This window comes from Bufo gargarizans, chromosome 5 (assembly GCF_014858855.1).
Source record: "Bufo gargarizans isolate SCDJY-AF-19 chromosome 5, ASM1485885v1, whole genome shotgun sequence".
Classification (NCBI taxonomy): Eukaryota; Metazoa; Chordata; class Amphibia; order Anura; family Bufonidae; genus Bufo; species Bufo gargarizans.
This window is the reverse complement of record NC_058084.1, coordinates 48,538,241-48,557,624: the sequence shown is the minus strand read 5'-3', so window position 1 is coordinate 48,557,624 and position 19,384 is coordinate 48,538,241. Positions and strand designations below refer to the sequence as shown.

General features: G+C 45.2%; 1 protein-coding gene across 3 annotated transcripts in view; it reads left to right on the top strand.

Moving 5' to 3' along the window:
• EMC2 (ER membrane protein complex subunit 2) overlaps positions 1 to 19,384 on the top strand; it is a 104,437-nt gene that overhangs the window by 46,559 nt on the left and 38,494 nt on the right. For all 3 annotated transcript variants that reach the window (XM_044295037.1, XM_044295036.1, XM_044295039.1), the window contains exons 5-6: positions 2,224 to 2,309; positions 7,100 to 7,157. In XM_044295037.1, the coding sequence (XP_044150972.1) occupies positions 2,224 to 2,309; positions 7,100 to 7,157 (144 nt within the window). The remainder of the gene's footprint in view (positions 1 to 2,223; positions 2,310 to 7,099; positions 7,158 to 19,384) is intronic.

Below are 19,384 nucleotides of genomic sequence, written 5' to 3'. Positions count from 1 at the left end.
CCACTTATCTTGTATCTCCCATAAAAGTGAATGGAGCATGCTAGGAGTTGTAGTTCAGAACAGCTGGAGTGCCGGAGGTTGCGGATCTCTGGACTAGAGCTTTATAAATGAATTTCCAACTGGGTGTTACCAGCTGGTGGTCGTGTTCCTGAACAATTTTATGCTGTCATTGCAGGGATGGGACACCTCTAACTGCTAGTCGGCAATTAATTCAACAACTTCTAGTAGGAATATTAGAGGAATGGCGCAGCAACTCCCAGTTGGCAATTCATTCATGAACTTCCAGTAGGAATATTAGAGGAACGGCACAGCTTAGAGTCCTAAGAATAGAGACTCCAGAATGCTCCAATTATTTAGTAAAACAAACATGTCCGGATTGGTGGCAGGTCCTCTTGACCAGTGCCTGCTGCCACACCTTGTATAGCAGTGAATTTAAATTCTTATATTTTGGCCTCTTTTACAGAAGCGTATATAGTGCCAATTTTATGTCTCGCAGCTAATGTTAATGAATAGGGTTATTCACATGGGCGTATAAATTCCATCAGTATTTGAAATCCGCAGCATGTCCGAGTTTTGTGCAGATTCATTTCCAAATCCGCACATTGCAGACTGAGCAGTAAATAATGAAGGAAGGAAGAAATCCATATGTAAATCCTGATGAAATACTGAAGCAATCCTGATGACAATACTGATGGTATATCATCAGGAATCCTTAGCCAGAATACTGACGGATCTCAATACGCTCGTCTGAAAGCGGCCTTTCTCTAAATTATACCTTTTAACCGTAAACAGTAACAAAGGTTATTAGGTCGTTTGTCAGCAGTTTTGGCCATGCAGAATTTTTGGCAGCACTAGACAGGGGCCAGGGAGAGCAGGGCATGTAACCCTTTTGTGAAGCATTTATTATCAGGAGCAGTGTGAATATGAACCTTTCTTCTGCCATATTCTGCTCCTGCAAGTGTACAGGGTGGGGCTTCACTGTAAAGTGCTCTCTGCAGTGAGCTGCTTCATAGCCCCTCTGCTCTGAGTATAGCATCCAATCAAAAGACCATCTGTCACTCAGAGGGGAGGGGCTGTGCAGAAGCTTAAAGGGGTTGTCCGGGTTCAGAGCTGAACCCCGACATACCCATAATTTCACCCAGGCAGCCTTCCTGATGTTAGCATCGGAGCATTTTATGCTCTGATGCGCTCCCTTGCCCTGCGCTGGATTGCGCAGGGCAAGGGCTCTTTTATTTACAATAACACTGCCAGGTGGAGGCTTCTGCCTGGCAGTGTGTGCAGTGATGTCACCGGCTCTGATGGGCGGGCTTTAGCGTTGCCCTAGCCGTTTTACAGGCTATGGCAGCGCTAAAGCCCGCCCATCAGTGCCAATAACGTCACCGGGCTCGCTGCTGGGCGGAAGCCTCCACCTGGCAGCCCCATGGAGAGCCCAGTTCGTCACCGGAACTCCAGAAAATGCCTTTGCCCTGCGCGATTCAGCGCAGGGCAAAGGAGAGCATCGGACCACGAACTGCTCCGATGCTCAAGTCAGGGGGGCTGCCTGGGTGAAAATGGGGTTATGTCCGGATTCAGCTCTGAACTTGGACAACCTCTTTAATGCGGCGAGCTCTTCACAGTGAAGCCCCGCCTTCTGGACACTGGCAGGAGCAGAACCTGGCAGAGTAAAGATTCATATTCATCTACTCCTGATAATATCAGCTGCACAACATGTATGTTCTCTCCAGCCCCTACCTACTACTCTCAGCAGTCTAAAGCCTCATTCAGACGTTAGCACACATCCCCATTCATTTTAATGTGTGTATTCAGACATCCGTGTTTAAGCACAGCCCGTGGGTCAGTGTTTTCAACACGGATGCATGCTCTATTTTGTCCGTGTTCACGGATCCATCACGTCCATTATAGTCTATGGGTCCGTGAAAACCATCCGTGTTGCATCTGTGTTTCACGGATCATTAGGAAGAGATGCTTTGAAAATATATTTTTCAGCCGTTCAGTCTGTGAGACACGGATGCAACACGGACAGCAAAAAACGGACACACGGACCCAACACTGATCTTTCATGGACAGCTTCACGGATGCATCACTGGCCACCGGCTCATGGATTTGAGCACGGACGTGTGAATGAGGCTTAACATGGCCAAACCTGCTGACGGGCAACCTTTAAAAAAGGAGTCCTGTTTTTAATGCTGACCATTAATCTGTCCCCACTCTGCTTGTTTGAAGTCTTGTCTGCAAGAACTAAGAAGACAGTTTCCTGGCAGCCACAGGGTGAAGAAACTCACTGGCATGAGATTCGAGGCCATGGAGAGGTAATCTAATCGATAGCATGTCCTGTGTGTTGCAGATGTCGGCTCTTCTCTTTGTTTCTTCCGTGTAGATGCAGCTTGGTGTTTTCATTGCTGCTTTATGTCTTTGGATCACTTGATGAAATGGATGCATTGATGATGATTTTTGCACGTACAGTGAAGGCCGTGCCCCATGCCCTACATTCAGACTGCACGCTGTAGGTACAGAAGGGTAACACACTTTGTTGTAACAGTATAAGCCATTACGACTCAGGGTACTTTTACACTAGCGTTAGAAGAATCCGGCAGGCAGTTCCGTTACCTGCCGGATCCGGAGATCCGTATGCAAACATAGATCATTTGTTTCCGGATGCGGATCCATCTGACAAATGCATTAAAATATCGGATCCCTCTCTCCTGTGTCATCCAGAAAAACGGATCCAGTATTTATTTTTTTCACATTTTTAAAGGTCCATGCAGCAATTTCCTAAACACTTGGTACCGGATCCGGCAATAATACATTTCAATAGAAATTAATGCCTGATTCCTGCAAGTGTTCCGGAATTTTGGCCGGAGAATATACCGTAAAAGGAACGGAACGGAAGACATCCTGATGCATACTGAACGGATTGCTTTCCATTGCTTAGGACAAAACTGAAGCGTTTTTTTCCGGTATTGAGCCCCTAGGACGAAACTCAATACCGGAAAACTTTAACGCTAGTGTGAAAGTAGCCTTAGACGAGCGATGCTCACGTCCGGGTGCATAGGCTGTGTGTGAAAAACGGATTGTGCAGGGCTGTTTTTTTTGGCGGGGTGGGGGGTTCTGGCCAGTACACAGGTTTGTTGGAGCTTGCTTTTCTGAATCAGCCCTTAAAGGAAACCTGTCTCCAGGAAAACACAGTGCAATCTGCAGGCAGCAGGTTATAGAGCCGGAGGAGCTGAGCAGATTGAGTTTTATGGGAAAATATTCAGGTAAACCTGTAATTTAGACCTTTACGGTATATCCCAAATCATTCTGGGTGTTAAGGTCAAGGAGACGGTCCTATCAGTGATTGACAGCGATCTATCCCCATAGAGGGGAGTCTGTCAATCACTGATAGGACCGTCTCCTGGACCTCAACGCTCAGAATGTTCAGGGATGAATGTGTATAAATACAAGTTATACTGAACTACTAACCATATATAAATCTGCTCAGCTCCTCCTGCTCTATAACTGCTGCCTTCAGCTCAGACACCATTGTCAGTGTGACAAGTTTCCTTTTAAAGTCGATATCCTCCATTCTTAGGTCCAACCCCCACCGATCATAAAGCATTAACATATCCTATAGCAACATGCCATAATATTAGGAGATGGGAGCACCCCTGTAAACAGAGTATAGAAAACATAAAAGGGCATCTGTCAGCAGATTTGTCCCTATGACACTGGCTGACCTGTTACATGTGCACTTGGCAGCTGAAGGCATCTGTGTTGGTCCCATGTCCATATGTGGCCGCATTGCTGAGAAAAATGATGTTTTATTATATGGGAATGAGCCTCTAGGAGCAACGGGGGCGTTACCATTACACCTAGAAGCTCTGCTCTCTCTGCAACTGCTGCATCCCCTGCACTTTGATTGACAGGGCCAGGTGTGATGAGTAGTGTTGAGCAAACTTCTGTTTGGCGTACAAGGTTCGGGTTATCTAAGAATTCTGTACGTGGTAGCGGAATCCATAACTGAATTCTTAGATAACCCGAACCTTGCACGACGAACTTGAAAACAGATGTTCGCTCAACGCTAGTGATGAGGTTTTCAATGCCTGGCCCTGTCAATTAGGCCTCGTTCACACTAAAACCAGAAGTGAGGCCTACACAGAGGTAAGGCATAATGGAAAGATCTGCATCTGTTCTGCCGTTTTGACCCACACCTGGTTTTGGCCCACAAATCACTGATGGAAATCACTGACCAAACACTGAAGTGTGAACGAGGCCTTAAAGTGGAGAGTGTAACATTTCATTGGAGCTCTTCAGACACAAATGGTGTTGGAGAACCTCCACTGGGCTAGTAATCCCTGGTACATACGGTAAGTGTTAGCGACTGATTAACTTGAATGTATATTTTAGGGCGCCTGTTTGCTTTCTCTCATATGTTTAACACCAGTCGCCAGTCGCCCAAAGTATGTGTGTGTTTATAGTACAGTTTATTGCAATGATATAGAAAACAGATATGTTGGGGTTATGTTATTTTGTATGCTGCATATTAAACAAGATATATTTTTATAGTTTTTTGAAATTTTATTTTACTTTTCATTTTCTTTATGTTTTTATTAGTCTGTTATGTACTGGCATGTTTTCTGTTATGCCTATGAGTGGTAATAGAAATCTGCTTTTAAGCCAGATTGTTACTCCTAGGGAGCCACCATTAAGTAGAGCAACGCTGTCTTATATGAGTATTGCAGGATTTTAATATTGATGGGTTATCTTCAGGATAGGCCGTCAGTATCTGATCGGTGGGGATCCTGATGGCAGCAGCGCTGCAGTAACCAGCTGTGGACGGAGCTGTGTAGTTCTGGTGCCAGGAGCTACTCTAGAACAGCTGATCGGTGGGGGGTGTTGGATCCTCACCATATTAATATCCTGCAATACCCAGCCGTCATGTGGACGCTTGTTCCCAATCACTGCCCATGTAAACAGGGCAGCCATCAGCCAACGAGCAAGCAAATGCTCTTCGATGCAGTCAAAAAAATGAATGCTCGTTGTAGGCAGAAAATCGTCTCGTGAAAAAGGACCCTTAGGCTACTTTCACACTTGCGTTCAGAGCGGATCCGTCTGAGACGGATCCGCTCATATAATGCAGACGGTGGCTCCGTTCAGTACGGATCCGTCTGCATTATAATGTTTAAAAATTTCTAAGTGTGAAAGTAGCCTGCACGGATCCGTCCAGACTTTCAATGTAAAGTCAATGGGGGACGGATCCGTTTGAAGATTGAGCCATATTGTGTCATCTTCAAACGGATCCTTCCCCATTGACTTACATTGTAAGTCTGGACGGATCCGCACGCCTCCGCGCGGCCAGGCGGACACCCGAACGCTTGCAAGCAGCGTTCAGGTGTCCGCCTGCTGAGCGGAGCGGAGGCTGAACGCCGCCAGACTGATGCATTCTGAGCGGATCCGCATCCACTCAGAATGCATTAGGGCAGTACGGATGCGTTCGGGTCCGCTTGTGAGCCCCTTCAAACGGAACTCACAAGCGGACACCCGAACGCTAGTGTGAAAGTAGCCTTAGTCAGACCCATTGATCAGGTCACTGACATCATAGGGAGGGTCCCCCCTCTTAAACAGGTCCTCAACCATCAAGAAGTGTGGTACTGATTGGCTAAACCCCCAGGAGACCATGGCAGTGTCCTGTTGCACACAAATATAACATTCCCACCCAGTGGTGTGTGTGTGCCCTCTAATTTAGGAGGAAGTTTAAAGGGGTGATCCCATGATTAATGTAAAAAATGAAAATCATACATAATCTGGTACATGGACAACCTCTTTCTAAGGCCTCTTGCACACGAACGTATTTTTTTCCGTGTCCGCCTCGTTTTTGTTAGTTTTTTGCGGAACAATTCACTTCAATGGGTCCGCAAAAAAAAAAAAAAACGGAAGTCACTCCGTATGCATTCCATGTCCGTATTTCTGTTTCCGCAAAAAAAAAAGAACATATCCTATTATTGTCCGCATTACGGACAAGGATAGGAACTGTTCTATTAGGAGCCAGCTGTTCTGTTCCGCAAAATACGGAATGCACACGGACGGCATCCGTATTTTTTGTGGATCTGTTTTTTGCGGACTGCAAAATACATACGGTCGTGTGCAAGAGGCCTAACATAGAACCAGCCCTGTACCTCACATGGATCCAGAGATCTCCCCATTCATTGCTCCGGTTGTTCTGCTTGACTTATTTCATGCTGGCAGCTCAGGGGGCGTGTCCCTATCTCAGAGGACATATCCTGTCTGCTGCAGCTTAGGAGGCATGTCCTTTCTCAGAGGGCATATCCTGTCTGCTGCTTAGGGGGCGTGTCCTTTCTCAGAGGGCGTATCCTGTCTGCTGCTGCTTAGGGGGCGTGTCCTTTCTCAGAGGGCGTATCCTGTCTGTTGAAGGATGGAACTGAGCATGTGCTTCTGTCTCAGTGAACAGGACAGAGAAATTTAAGAAAAAAAGCATACAGCAGGTGGCGCTATGCAGATAGATTACAGTGAATAACTCAGTAGTTGTAATAAATGTTTAATTACAAGCAATTACAAAAGTATTCACATCCAGGTGCTGGTTTGAAAACTATAGAATATTACTCATGGGACAACCCCTTTAAGAACTGTTTCCTCCTAAATTAAAATAAAGACGAGTGATATGTGCTCGAGTTGTCCTCTTCTTCCAGTCACTGTCCTAAAGAGTCATACAGTCCCATCTGCAAACCCTAGGTTTGCATGGCTGTCCCCCGAGCGCTCCTCGTTGCCACCGTCCTGCAGATATTGCGGATCTGCCTTGATCTGGAGAAGGCTGGTGCTGACGGAGAGCAGCCAGGAGGATATCAGTCACGCTTGGAAGAGAACTGCTCAGCACATAGACTTGGCCTCGTTTGTATCCGTCAGCCCTGAGCACCTTACCCTACTCGGGCACATTGCATATTCTCTCCTGACTGCCATTTACATGGAAACACGAGCTGTTTGTAAGTGTTTTTCTGGGGAGCTGAATATATCTTTTTTACGCTGACGCGCTGGGTTGTTTCTCTCTGCATGTTTTCTGGAACTCATTTTCCATAAGCGGTTTTCACTTTCCTTTTTGGAACAGGTACGATGATGCTCTCCAGATATATGACAGGATATTACAAGAAGACCCAACCAACACAGTAAGTCAAATATTGTGACTGTTATAGGTAATTTGAGAGAGGCCGGCTGAGTGCATACTCTTGGCTAACAAAATATTGCTTCAAATCGTTCTCGCTCTCCCACAGGGAAATATATTTCTTTTAATTATTTTTTTTATTAACTTGGACATATTGTTTTGCTTGCACTCAAAATACCAGAAAAGCACAGAAATTAATAATATAATAGCTCGTCTTCCTAGAAAGACCGGCTTTGGCAAAACCTTATTGTTGTAAGTTAAATTGCGGAGGGTCCTGGTCTCTAAATAGATCGCAGCGCGAGTGAGTGCGAAGGCCGGCTTTAGGTTTAATTCATATTTAATATCGAGGCTTACACAACACAGTGACTTCACTTAGTCCAGACCTCCCAGAATGAAATAAGTCCTAAGGACATGTACTGGATTCATCAGAAGTCGCCATTTTCAGAATGCAACACTCCGCTGCCTCGTCCTTCCCTACGTCTCACAATGCTAATGTAAAGCCCCTTACGGCACTCTAAGGTAACATAATGCTCCATGACATAATGATCTCGCTGGTACCAGAGTCCTGACTGGCACCCGACAGTCACATGACACGGTACCAGTGGGTAATGTGAAGATAAACTCCAGAAATATCACGATAATCGTAGCTTTTGAATCATTCGTGTTTTTTTAATCTACGGCTGGTGTTACGTTTCGGCATCATTTAGGCCTTTATCAAACTATAACAGAATAGAAAAATAACAAATATCATGATTAGTAAGAATACAGAATGGCAGTGGTCAGCCTGATATAAGGACAAATAGTCACATGACTTAAATACTCCAAATCACATGATCTGACAGAATTATACTTCAAAGGAAAGAAGTAAAAATAAAAATAGACTGAAAAATGCAACATAGAATGAACATGAAAATAGACATCATTTCATCCAAGGTGTCGATTTGTATCTGTTTAGTCCACCGGATCACAGGGTGAGTATTGATAGTAGTTAGGTCCCAGGGTAGGTATAAATAGTACTGCGTTAAGTTATTTGTCAAGGAGCCATATGGACTATAATATACACTCACCTAAAGAATTATTAGGAACACCTGTTCTATTTCTCATTAATGCGATTATCTAGTCAACCAATCACTATGGCAGTTGCTTCAATGCATGTAGGGTTGTGGTCCTGGTCAAGACAATCTCCTGAACTCCAAACTGAATGTCAGAATGGGAAAGAAAGGTGATTTAAGCAATTTTGAGCGTGGCATGGTTGTTGGTGCCAGACGGGTCGGTCTGAGTATTTCACAATCTGCTCAGTTACTGGGATTTTCACGCACAACCTATTTCTAGGGTTTACAAAGAATGGTGTGAAAAGGGAATAAACATCCAGTATGCGGCAGTCCTGTGGGCGAAAATGCCTTGTTGATGCTAGAGGTCAGAGGAGACTGGGCCGACTGATTCAAGCTGATAGAAGAGTAACGTTGACTGAAATAACCACTCGTTACAACCGAGGTATGCAGCAAAGCATTTGTGAAGCCACAACACACACAACCTTGAGGCGGATGGGCTACAACAGCAGAAGACCCCACCGGGTACCACTCATCTCCACTACAAATAGGAAAAAGAGGCTACAATTTGCACGAGCTCACCAAAATTGGACTGTTGAAGACTGGAAAAATGTTGCCTGGTCTGATGAGTCTCGATTTCTGTTGAGACATTCAAATGGTAGAGTCCGAATTTGGCCGTAAACAGAATGAGAACATGTATCCATCATGCCTTGTTACCACTGTGCAGGCTCGGTGGTGGTGGTGTAATGGTGTGGGGGATGTTTTCTGGCCACACTTTAGGCCCCTTAGTGCCAATTGGCCATCGTTTAAAGTGCCACGGGCTACCTGAGCATTGTTTCTGACCATGTCCATCCCTTCATGACCACCATGTACCCATCCTCTGATGGCTACTTCCAGCAGGATAATGCACCATGTCACAAAGCTCGAATCATTTCAAATTGGTTTCTTGAACATGACAATGAGTTCACTGTACTAAAATGGCCCCACAGTCACCAGATCTCAACCCAATAGAGCATCTGTGGGATGTGGTGGAACGGGAGCATCCCTCAAATCTCCATCAACTGCAAGATGCTATCCTATCAATATGGGCCAACATTCCTAAATAATGCTATCAGCACTTTGTTGAATCAATGCCACGTAGAATTAAGGCAGTTCTGAAGGCAAAAGGGGGTCCAACACCGTATTAGTATGGTGTTCCTAATAATTCTTTAGGTGAGTGTATATGACAATATATATGAGCATGAGGTGAGCAAAGTAAACACAGAATGAAAGATGACAACAATCGATAGTATATATAAAATCCTGTAAGGGGATACCTGGTGCCGCTGTGGGAAGAATGTAGGTAAGATAAAGGTAGCCAGCGCTCAAAAGAGAAGCGTGCATCCGCGCTGCAAGGAAAACGAGCCGCTAGTGAGGAGGAGGAGGAGCGGCGTCTATTTAAAAAGCGCACGTCTATGATAAATGCGCATAGGAGTGCATGTCAAGTCTCCTCCTGGAGTAAGTGCTATGGAACGCACCAGCGCTAGCAGGGTTGCACGTGCGCGCTGTCGTGCGTGTTAAGCCTTCAGCTAGGATTAGTACTACGGAACGCATAAGCGCTGGATATAAGGGTGACATGTAAGTTGAGATATAGGCTGGCAAAAAGCATGATCGTATTGAGGCGCAGAGGACTGAGAGACTAGCGATATAGGGAAGGAAGAATAAGAGGAAGGGGTAAAAGGAGAATGAAAAAGAAAGACTAATAGAATGAGATGACCGAATATGAGAAATAGAAAAGATGAAAAATGGAGAAAGAAAAAGAAAAGAAAAATAATGACTGTTACCAGTGGGGCGAGGGAGCAGCATCCGGGATCAGCAACCTTCGGCACTCCAATTGCTTTGAGTCGATGACTCCCAGCATGCAAACATCCAGTAGAAGTGAATGGAGCATTCTGGGAGTTGTAGTTTTAGAACACCTGGAGTACCGGAGGTTGCTAATCCCTGCCCTACATGCTAGAGTCACTATTGATCACAGCATCTGGGGGCTAAGGCAGTACTTCTCCGTGACACCTGCGGTATAGTCCACTGGGCTCCGGAGGCACCACTCGACATGGGGCTGAATAGTTAAAGGGGTTGTCCAAGTTATTTATACTGATGACCTCCTCAGGATACATCGTCAATATCAGGTCGGCGGGAGTCCAAGACTCGTCCCCCCCCCCACACACTATTCAGCTGGTCGAAGAGAAAATGGCACCAATAACTACAATAGATCTGTAGAAAAGAGCTACCTGTGACAGCAGTCTCTCCTGATTTTCTTATGGTCAGACAATTCATTGCGGCCATAGAGGGAAGGGGGATCAGTGCAAGGCTGCTGTGTGGACATCTATATCTACAATAGACCGGTCATACTATTATCCTAATTATCCACCTACTATTATACTGGCAGATAGCTTCTTCCCCTCACAGCAGCAGTCATTGATTTACCTATCTATATAGGAGTTTTATCTCTATGCTGACTGCTACACAAGGACATTATTTTGTATTACATTTTCAGTGGTATAGTACTACTGAAATAAGAAAAACGCCAAAGATTTAAAAAAGAACAACAACTACTTTGTTCTCTATGTATATTGGGGGAGTTTTATCAAACTGGTGCAAAGGAAAATTGGCTTAGTTGCCCGTAGCAGATTCCACCTTTCATTTTCCAAAGGAGCTCTGAAAAATGAGAGATAAAATCTGGTTGACTTAGATGGCTAAGCCAGTTTTCCTTTTACACCAGTTTTTATAAATCTACCCTATTGAGTTTTAAAAAAATACTCCTTTCTGACGGAAGTGTCCCTTTGATGAAATTTATAATGAAAAATTGGTTTATTTATGGGGGGTCTCTTTAATAAAAAATAAAAAAATCCATTTTATTAAGCTTTATTAAATTTTTTTAAGTCTTATTAAAGAATTAAAATCTGTGATGGAATTCTCCCCATACATTGTATTGGGGGATAGCTGTCAGTCAGCGGCGGGCGTTGTGAGTGGGCCTTAGCTTATGAATATTGAGGACTGCACATGTACAGCATTGTGGGACTACATCCTTGGCTGCGGCTGATAGAGAGAGATGATATGGCGGTACATGAATGACTTAATGGCGCCTGTCACTACTTAATGCTGATCTCGCATCAGGCAGCATAAACATGGTGACACATTCCCTTTAAAAGGGGTTTTCTATTTGTATCAAAATCCTTTAAAATAATTATGAAATTTGCTGTAATTTTGTAATGTATTTCTTTTACCTTTTATTGCTCCTATCTCCCGCTCTAGGCTGTGGTCACATGACCATGTCCATGCAGCTCTTTCTTATTTCCTGTGATGCTCTGTCCATGGATGGGGGCAGTGATAGGGGAGTGTCTATGTAACTGGGTAACTAGCTTGGTGGGAGGAGCTATAAACTAGCTGGGCGTTGTTAGGGGCGGTGCTGGAGCTGTGGCAGAGAAAGGAGAAGTGCATCATGGGTTTGGTTGGATACAGCAACAGGAAGTGCTACATACAGAATGGAAAATAAACCAGAGGGGTTGGTTTACATGGTGAAAACGGGTCAGGAAAGTAAAAAATGAAATAAAGTATGTAGATAAGTAACTACTTGAGCCTATCTGTTAAACATCATAGTAAGGCTACATGCACACGACCATATGTGTTTTGCGGTCCGCAAAAAAAAAAAAAAGGATGACATTCCATATGGCAGTGATGGCTAACCTTGGCACTCCAGCTGTGGTAAAACTACAACTCCCAAGATGCCCCCCTTGCTTGGCTGCTCTCAGAACGCTATAGAAATAAATGGAGCATGCTGGGAGTCGTAGTTTCACAACAGCTGGAGTGCCAAGGTTAGCCATCACTGCCATATGGCATCAGTTTTTTTTGCGGATCCATTGTAATAATGCCTATCCTTGTCCGCAAACTAGAAAAAAATCGGACACGCACAATTTTTTGGGCGGGGGAACGGACATACTGATGCGGACAGCACACGTTTTTTGCGAATACATTGAAATTAATGGGTCCGCATACTATCCGCAAAAAAAAACAGAACGGACACGGAAACAAAATATGTTTGTGTGCATGTAGCCTGAACCTGTAAAACCCCTTTAAGTAGAGCAGCTCGGCTTGATTGACAGATCTTTCTCAGTATGCAAATTCTTTACGGGTGGACAAGTACTGTTTATCTGACTCCGTCCTCGGAGGGTTCCCTGCAGTTCAGTTTGCTGTCTGTTCTTTGGGGCTTCTTCTCCACTTGTCAGAGAAGCTGAGGATCCCAGCGCGTGTCTGAAGATCTGATGCACAAAAATATATCAGAAAATTTTACAACTTCTCCTGATACCAAGAGTTATCACAGTGCCCCTTTAACCCCTTCCCAACATATGACGTAATAGTACATCATGGCGGCAAGTGACTTGCTGGGCCCCTGCTATAAAAGCCGATGTGCGCAGATTAACCCCTTCTATGCTGCGGTCAGGGCTGACTGCAGCATAGAAGGGTTTTGCGGCGGGTGAGGGTACCCATCGGATCCCTGCACTGCTGTGGTGGGGAACCGATGGGTGACAAGGCAGCCCGATACCATGCACAGGCTGCCCTTGCACGGCATCGGGACCTGCCTTCTACGGGTATCCAGGCCCGGTCTCCTAGGCAACCTGTTAGTGTATTACTCAACAATACACTAAAAGGCAATGCATTACAATACAGATGTAATGTAATGCGTTACAGAAGGGATCAGACCCTCAAAAGTTGAAGTCCCAGAGTGGGACAGAAATAAATAAAAAAAATTAAAAGCAAAAAAAAAAAATTTGTTTTTAATAAAAAAAAAAAATAGAAACAAAAAGTAAAAAAAACATATTAAGTATCACCGCAAAAAAGTAAAAAAAAGCCATTTTCACAAAAAGTGCAACACCAAGCGATCAAAAAGGCGTATGTCCAAGCAATCACAGTCACTTCATCCCGCAAAAATTGAGATCCTACCTGAGCTAATCGGTCCAAAATTTTTGAAAAAAACTATGCCTCTCAGACTATGAAAACACTAAAACATAGCATTTTTAAACAAATAAAAATTGCTATTATTGTGTAAAACTTAAAGGGGTTGTCCAGGTTCAGAGCTGAACCTGGACATCCCTCCATTTTCACCCCGGCAGCCCCCCTGACATGAGCATCGGAGCAGTTCATGCTCCGATGCTCTCCTTTGCCCTGCGCTAAATCGCGCAGGGCAAAGGCATTTTTGTGAGTTCCGGTGACATACCGGGGCTCTCTATGGGGCTGACAGGAACCCCGGTGACGTCACCGGCACTGATGGGCGGGATTTGGCTCTGCCCTAGCCAGTAAAACGGCTAGGGCAGAGCTAAAGCCCGCCCCTCAGAGCCGGTGACGTCACCGAACACACTGCTGGGCGGAAGTTACCGCCCGGCAGTGTGTTATTGTAAACACAAGAGCCTGTGCCCTGCGCGATCTAGCGCAGGGCACGGGAGCGCATCGGAGCATGAGATGCTCCGATGCCAGGCTCAGGAGGGCTGCCGGGGTGAAAATAAGGGTATGTCCGGGTTCAGCTCTGAACCCGGACAACCCCTTTAAATGAGAAAAAGTATACATATTAGGTATTGCACGTCCGTAACCATCTGCTCTATAAAAATAAATAAATAAATAAATAAAAACTGTTCCAAAACAACAATTATTTTTTTGGTCACCTTGCCCCATAAAGTGTAATAATGAATTATCAAAAAATGATATGTACCCAAAAATGGTACCAATAAAAATGTCAACTCTTCCTGGAAAAAACGAGACCCTGCACAAGATCGGCAGAAAAAATAAAATAAAAAATAAGGCGTTCAGAAAAAGGAGACAAAAAAAAATATAGTTTTTTTTCAAAAATGCTTTATTATGTAAAACTGAAACAAACAAAGAAAGTAGACATATTTGATATCGTTGCGGCCGTAACAACCTGCTCTGTAAAAATAGCACATGATCTACCCTGTCAGATGAATGTTATGAAAAAAAAAAAAACTGTGCCAGAACAGCCATTTTTTGGGTTACCCTGCCTCACAAAAAACGTAATATAGAGCAATTAAAAATCATATGTACCCCAAAATAGTACCAATAAAATTGGCACCTTATCTCCTAGTTTCCAAAAATGGGGTCACTTTTTGGGGGGTTTCTACTGTAGGGGTGCATCAGGGGGGCTTCAAATGGGACATGGCATCTAAAAACCAGTCCAGCTAAATCTGCCTTCCAAAAACCATACGGCGCTCCTATTCTTCTGCGTCCGGCTGTGTGCCCTTACATCAGTTTACGACCACAGGTGGGGTGTTTATGTACATTGCAGAACCAGGGTAATAAATATTGAGTTTTGTTTGGATGTTAACCCTCGATGTGTTAAAGAAAGTGAAATTTTTAAATTTCATCTCCATTTTCCTTTACTTCTTTTGGAATACCTAAAGGGTTAACAAATGGGGTCATTTATAGGGGGATTCCACTATGCAAGTCCCACAAAGTGACTACAGACCCAAACTGGTCCCTAAAAAGTGGGTTTCGGAAATTTTCGTAAAAATTTTAGGAATTGCTTCTATGCCTTCTAACGTCCTAAAAAATTAAAATGACATTTACATAATGATGCCAACATAAAGTAGACATATGGGGGATGTTAAGTAATAAATATTTTATGAGGTATCACTTTGTTTTAAAAGCAGAGAAATGAAAAATTAAAAAATTTGGGAATTTTTCCAAATTTTCGCTAAATTTAGGATTTTTTCATAAATAAAGGTGAAATATATTGACTCAAATTTATGACTATCATGCAGTACAATGTGTCACGAGAAAACAATCTGTGAATGGTTTGGATAAATAAGTGTTTCAAAGCTATTACCACATAAAGTGACACATGTCAGATTTGCAAAAAATGGCCAGGGCAGGAGGGCGAAAACTGGCCCGGGGTAGAAGGGGTTAACAGCCTACTACTCAGTCCACGGCGACGCTCCATGTATAAGTCCATGTATTTTATTTTCTACCATAATCTAAGCAGCTCCATGTGTCAGCACACACCAACACAAGAAAAAGTGATAGTCTGTTTTGGACGCCAAGATAAACTCAGCGAAAGCCGCGCTTCGGATCCAAAGCCCTCCGCCCCCCCCCTCCCCCACCGCAGCCACATATCCATATGGAAATGATTAGCAGGTAGATGATATATAAACAATTCCGATACCTGACAATTTATCAGAGCGTTTCTAGCTGGCTTTCAGCAGACGAGAAGCCTCGGCACAGGCCAAGGAGGCTTCTAACCATCCCTGGGAAAAAGCTGTGCATAGTCTGCAGAATAAGGCACCCAGTGTGAATACCTGCCGGTTTTTAATTTAAAGTGGCACATTTTGCTCAGAAACTGCCAAAAATTGTAATTGCAAACCGTTTACAAGTGCGGCCAGTGCCAGACGTGCCCCTGGAAATATTTACTGTGCCCGGACATATTCCCGCTAGCAGCTATTCACGGCCTGACTCGTGCTTCTTGAGAGTATAGCATAGTAATAAACGTGAAATAACAGCTACAGTATTCTGCACGGGTTTGCTCAAACCTCTGCCACCTGCACCTGTTTGGGATTGATTCGAGAAATCGTCTGCAGCAGTTCCGTAAAAATCTGCAAGAAATGTGCAATGGCAGAACTGCGCCCGATTGGGCAGACTTCATCTGCAGATAGAAGATTACTCACCTGTTCCCATGCCGTTCTCTGTACAACTTGACCCCCTGTGATAACGTCTTGCCCAAGATCTGATCCAAAATTCTGCAGACTGTTCCCCTCCCCCATGAGACTATAACCGTGTTCACCACTACTGTTAAAGGGGTTGTCAGCCTTGGAGCTGACAACAGCTTTGCCTCAGACCTGTCCCATTGTTGCTCTGTTCCCTATGGACCAGGAATCGGCTGGGTCCCGTGACATCTGCAGCCAATCACAGGCCTCCGCGTTCACAGAGGCTTGAACCGTACATCACTGCTGTGACGTAGCACCCAAGCCGCTGTGACTGCTGAGGCCTGTGTTTGGCCGCTGCGGTCACAGGACCCAGCTTCTTCCTGGTCTTGTAGGGACCGGGAACGGCAGTGGGACAGCGGGCAGGTGAGTCTTCCCTTTTGTGTGTTCAGGGGCACAGGTCCAGGCCAAAGAGGTTGTCAGCTCCAGGGCCCAAAAAAACCTTTTACAGGGGTTATCTGAGACAAAAAAAGTCCCCCATGTGCCCGGGCCCCTCACACTGAATCTACTTACCTTGCGTTTTCTTGGCGGATCCCTGGTATTCACCCTTCAAACCCAGTACATCCATCTGGACTTCTCTGCAGGTTGCCAACCAGTTTGCTACCTCTTGGAATAGTCCCAGTATAGTCAGCAGCTGACCTATGGGGGTGAGAGACCCCGGTGTGAAGCACCATGGAGTCAGGGAAAATTCCTGGTCAGGAGACAGGCCAAGGTCAGGGCAGACTGTGTACAAATGTATCCGAGAAAGAAGTCCAAGGTAAGGGCAGGTGACAAGGGGTCACTATGAGAAACAGGCTAAGGTCAAGATACGCAGCTAGGAGTCAGAGTCGGTAGTCAGGCAGGGGTTAAGTACATGGGTAGTCACACAGAGTATAACGCCTTTGGTTACTAGAGACTAGTAACTGGGGAGGGTCCCCTAAATAGCCAGAGGCCACCAGCCTTTGGCTAGGGTATGATTTGGATGTGCACAGGCTGTTTAAGAATCCAAGAGAAAGCGAGCGTGTGTGCACCCTAAGGAAGCAGGCCAGGAGGCCAACAGATCAGACATGCATGCCATAGCCTGCTGAGGACTTTGGGGTACAGTCATAGCCAGAGAGAGTAGCACTGCATCTGTAGGTAGGAACTGGGCAGCAACGCGCACAGGACTCCAGTGCAACAGCTGGATCCACAGTGAAGACCAATACATCTACAGGCAGTGCAATGGGAGAGAAGGGTCATGGCTGGTAGATGGCATAGAAGGCTTAGAACACCTGTCCTTTCTGCTGCAGCTCTCCCTATCACAGCTCAGGGGGAGTCTCCTTCTTGCTGCTCTCTCCCTATCACAGCTCAGGGGGAGTCTCCTTCTTGCAGCTCTCTCCCTATCACAGCTCAGGGGGAGTCTCCTTCTTGCTGCTCTCTCCCTATCACAGCTCAGGGGGAGTCTCCTTCTTGCTGCTCTCTCCCTATCACAGCTCAGGGGGTGTCTCCTTTCTTGCAGCTCTCTCCCTATCACAGCTCAGGGGGAGTCTCCTTCTTGCTGCTCTCTCCCTATCACAGCTCAGGGGGAGTCTCCTTCTTGCTGCTCTCTCCCTGTCACAGCTCAGGGGGTGTCTCCTTTCTTGCAGCTCTCTCCCTATCACAGCTCAGGGGGTGTCTCCTTTCTTGCAGCTCTCTCCCTATCACAGCTCAGGGGGAGTCTCCTTCTTGCTGCTCTCTCCCTATCACAGCTCAGGGGGTGTCTCCTTTCTTGCAGCTTTCTTCCTATCACAGCTCAGGGGGTGTCTCCTTTCTTGCAGCTCTCTCTCTATCACAGCTCAGGGGGTGTCTCCTTTCTGCATCGGCGCTCTCCTTATCACATCTCAGGGGGTGTCTCCTTTCTGCATCGGCGCTCTCCTTATCACATCTCAGGGGGTGTCTCCTTTCTGCTGCAGCCCTCTCCCTATCACATCTCAGGGGATGTCTCCTTTCTGCTGCAGCTCTCTCCAATAATGGTCTTATCTATGTAGCTGGGGCAGTTGTTGGATAAAACGGAGCATGTACGACCGCCTCAGTAATGTTACTGAGTTGGGCGGAGGAATAAAGAAAAGAATAAACAGCAGGAGGCGCTATACAGATACAGTGTATTGAATAACTAGATGGCTATACAAAATTTTTAATTACATACAGTTAAAAAAACTGTTCAAATCCAGGTGCTGGTTTGAAAAATGTGAATATTTTTCTTGGGACAGCCCCTTCAAAGTGAATATTCACATCCCGACATGTACAAATTTGTACAAATTCATTTTATATGCCCATATAATCCAAAGCTCCATACTTCTGATGCATAGCTCTGTCTGCTTGCAGTAGCCGCTAGAGGGGAGCTTACTGCTTATTTGGTGCAGTGTGCTCCTGGACTCCCCCTAGTGGTGGTTGCTGGCAGTAAAGAATATATATTTAGACTTTTTGTCTATGCAGGGGATTTGAAGCCCCCCTGTCTGTATTGTGCAGTAAATTGAAATTTTGCCGAATTACAAACCCAGTCTCGCTAGATGTAGCAGGACTACGTTTTTCATTGAAATGTTTATTTGTGCACTGTGATAGCTCAGAGTATACAGTCTGTTGGCTAGCTGTCCTAGGAAACCTATAGTAATATCTCGGTGAGGTGTAGCAAATACACACTCCAGCCTAGTGCCTCTGACAAACTCCGCTCTGCTCCTCGTGTCATCCTTATGATGTCAGGATAAAGATTTTTATATATATTATATATAAAAATTTTGTAAGGGAAATTCCTCTTTTCTTTTTTTTATGTGCCAAATAAAGATAAATGATGGGCTCAGCACATCCTCACTATGGGGCGACAGGCGTTTGGGCAGACGGCACGTGTAGCACTGATTCTGGCAAGCGAGCGGCAGAACAATCCCACATAATGTGTTACTGGCCGCTCCTCAGAACCTTCTAGTCCAGTCTGCCTGACAAGCCCTGTAAATCATCCCAGATCCTGATACATTACTGGAAAAAAATCACTTAACCGCACAACCAATTAAATCCTCCGTGCGCAGCGAGCCGGTGGAATAGGGCTTTGTGCTCAGTGGTATTTTAGTAAGTTAAATCCTCATGGCCAAGATGTCTGCAGCCTTTCAAAAATGAAAACACGCTCCAGTCCAATTTGTTTAGCCTGTTGACATTCCCTTCTAGTTATCCGTCTCTGGAGTTACATTGGGGGTTGTATTCCCGGACAGTTTTCAGTGAATAGTGAAAGGCTGAAACGCACGTGCCGTGTATGTGTGTGACAACGCTGCCGCCGGTTGTGCTGCTTATATCCTTCACCCAGAAACAGCGCCACTCTTGTCCGTGCCTGGTATTGCAGCTCATTGTAACTCCAGTGGGGAACGTCTCAATTGTACAAAACAAAACGTGCAGCCGTTTTAATACGCCATACTGTAACCCTTTCTTAAAGGGCATCTGTCAGCAGTTTTGTGCCTATG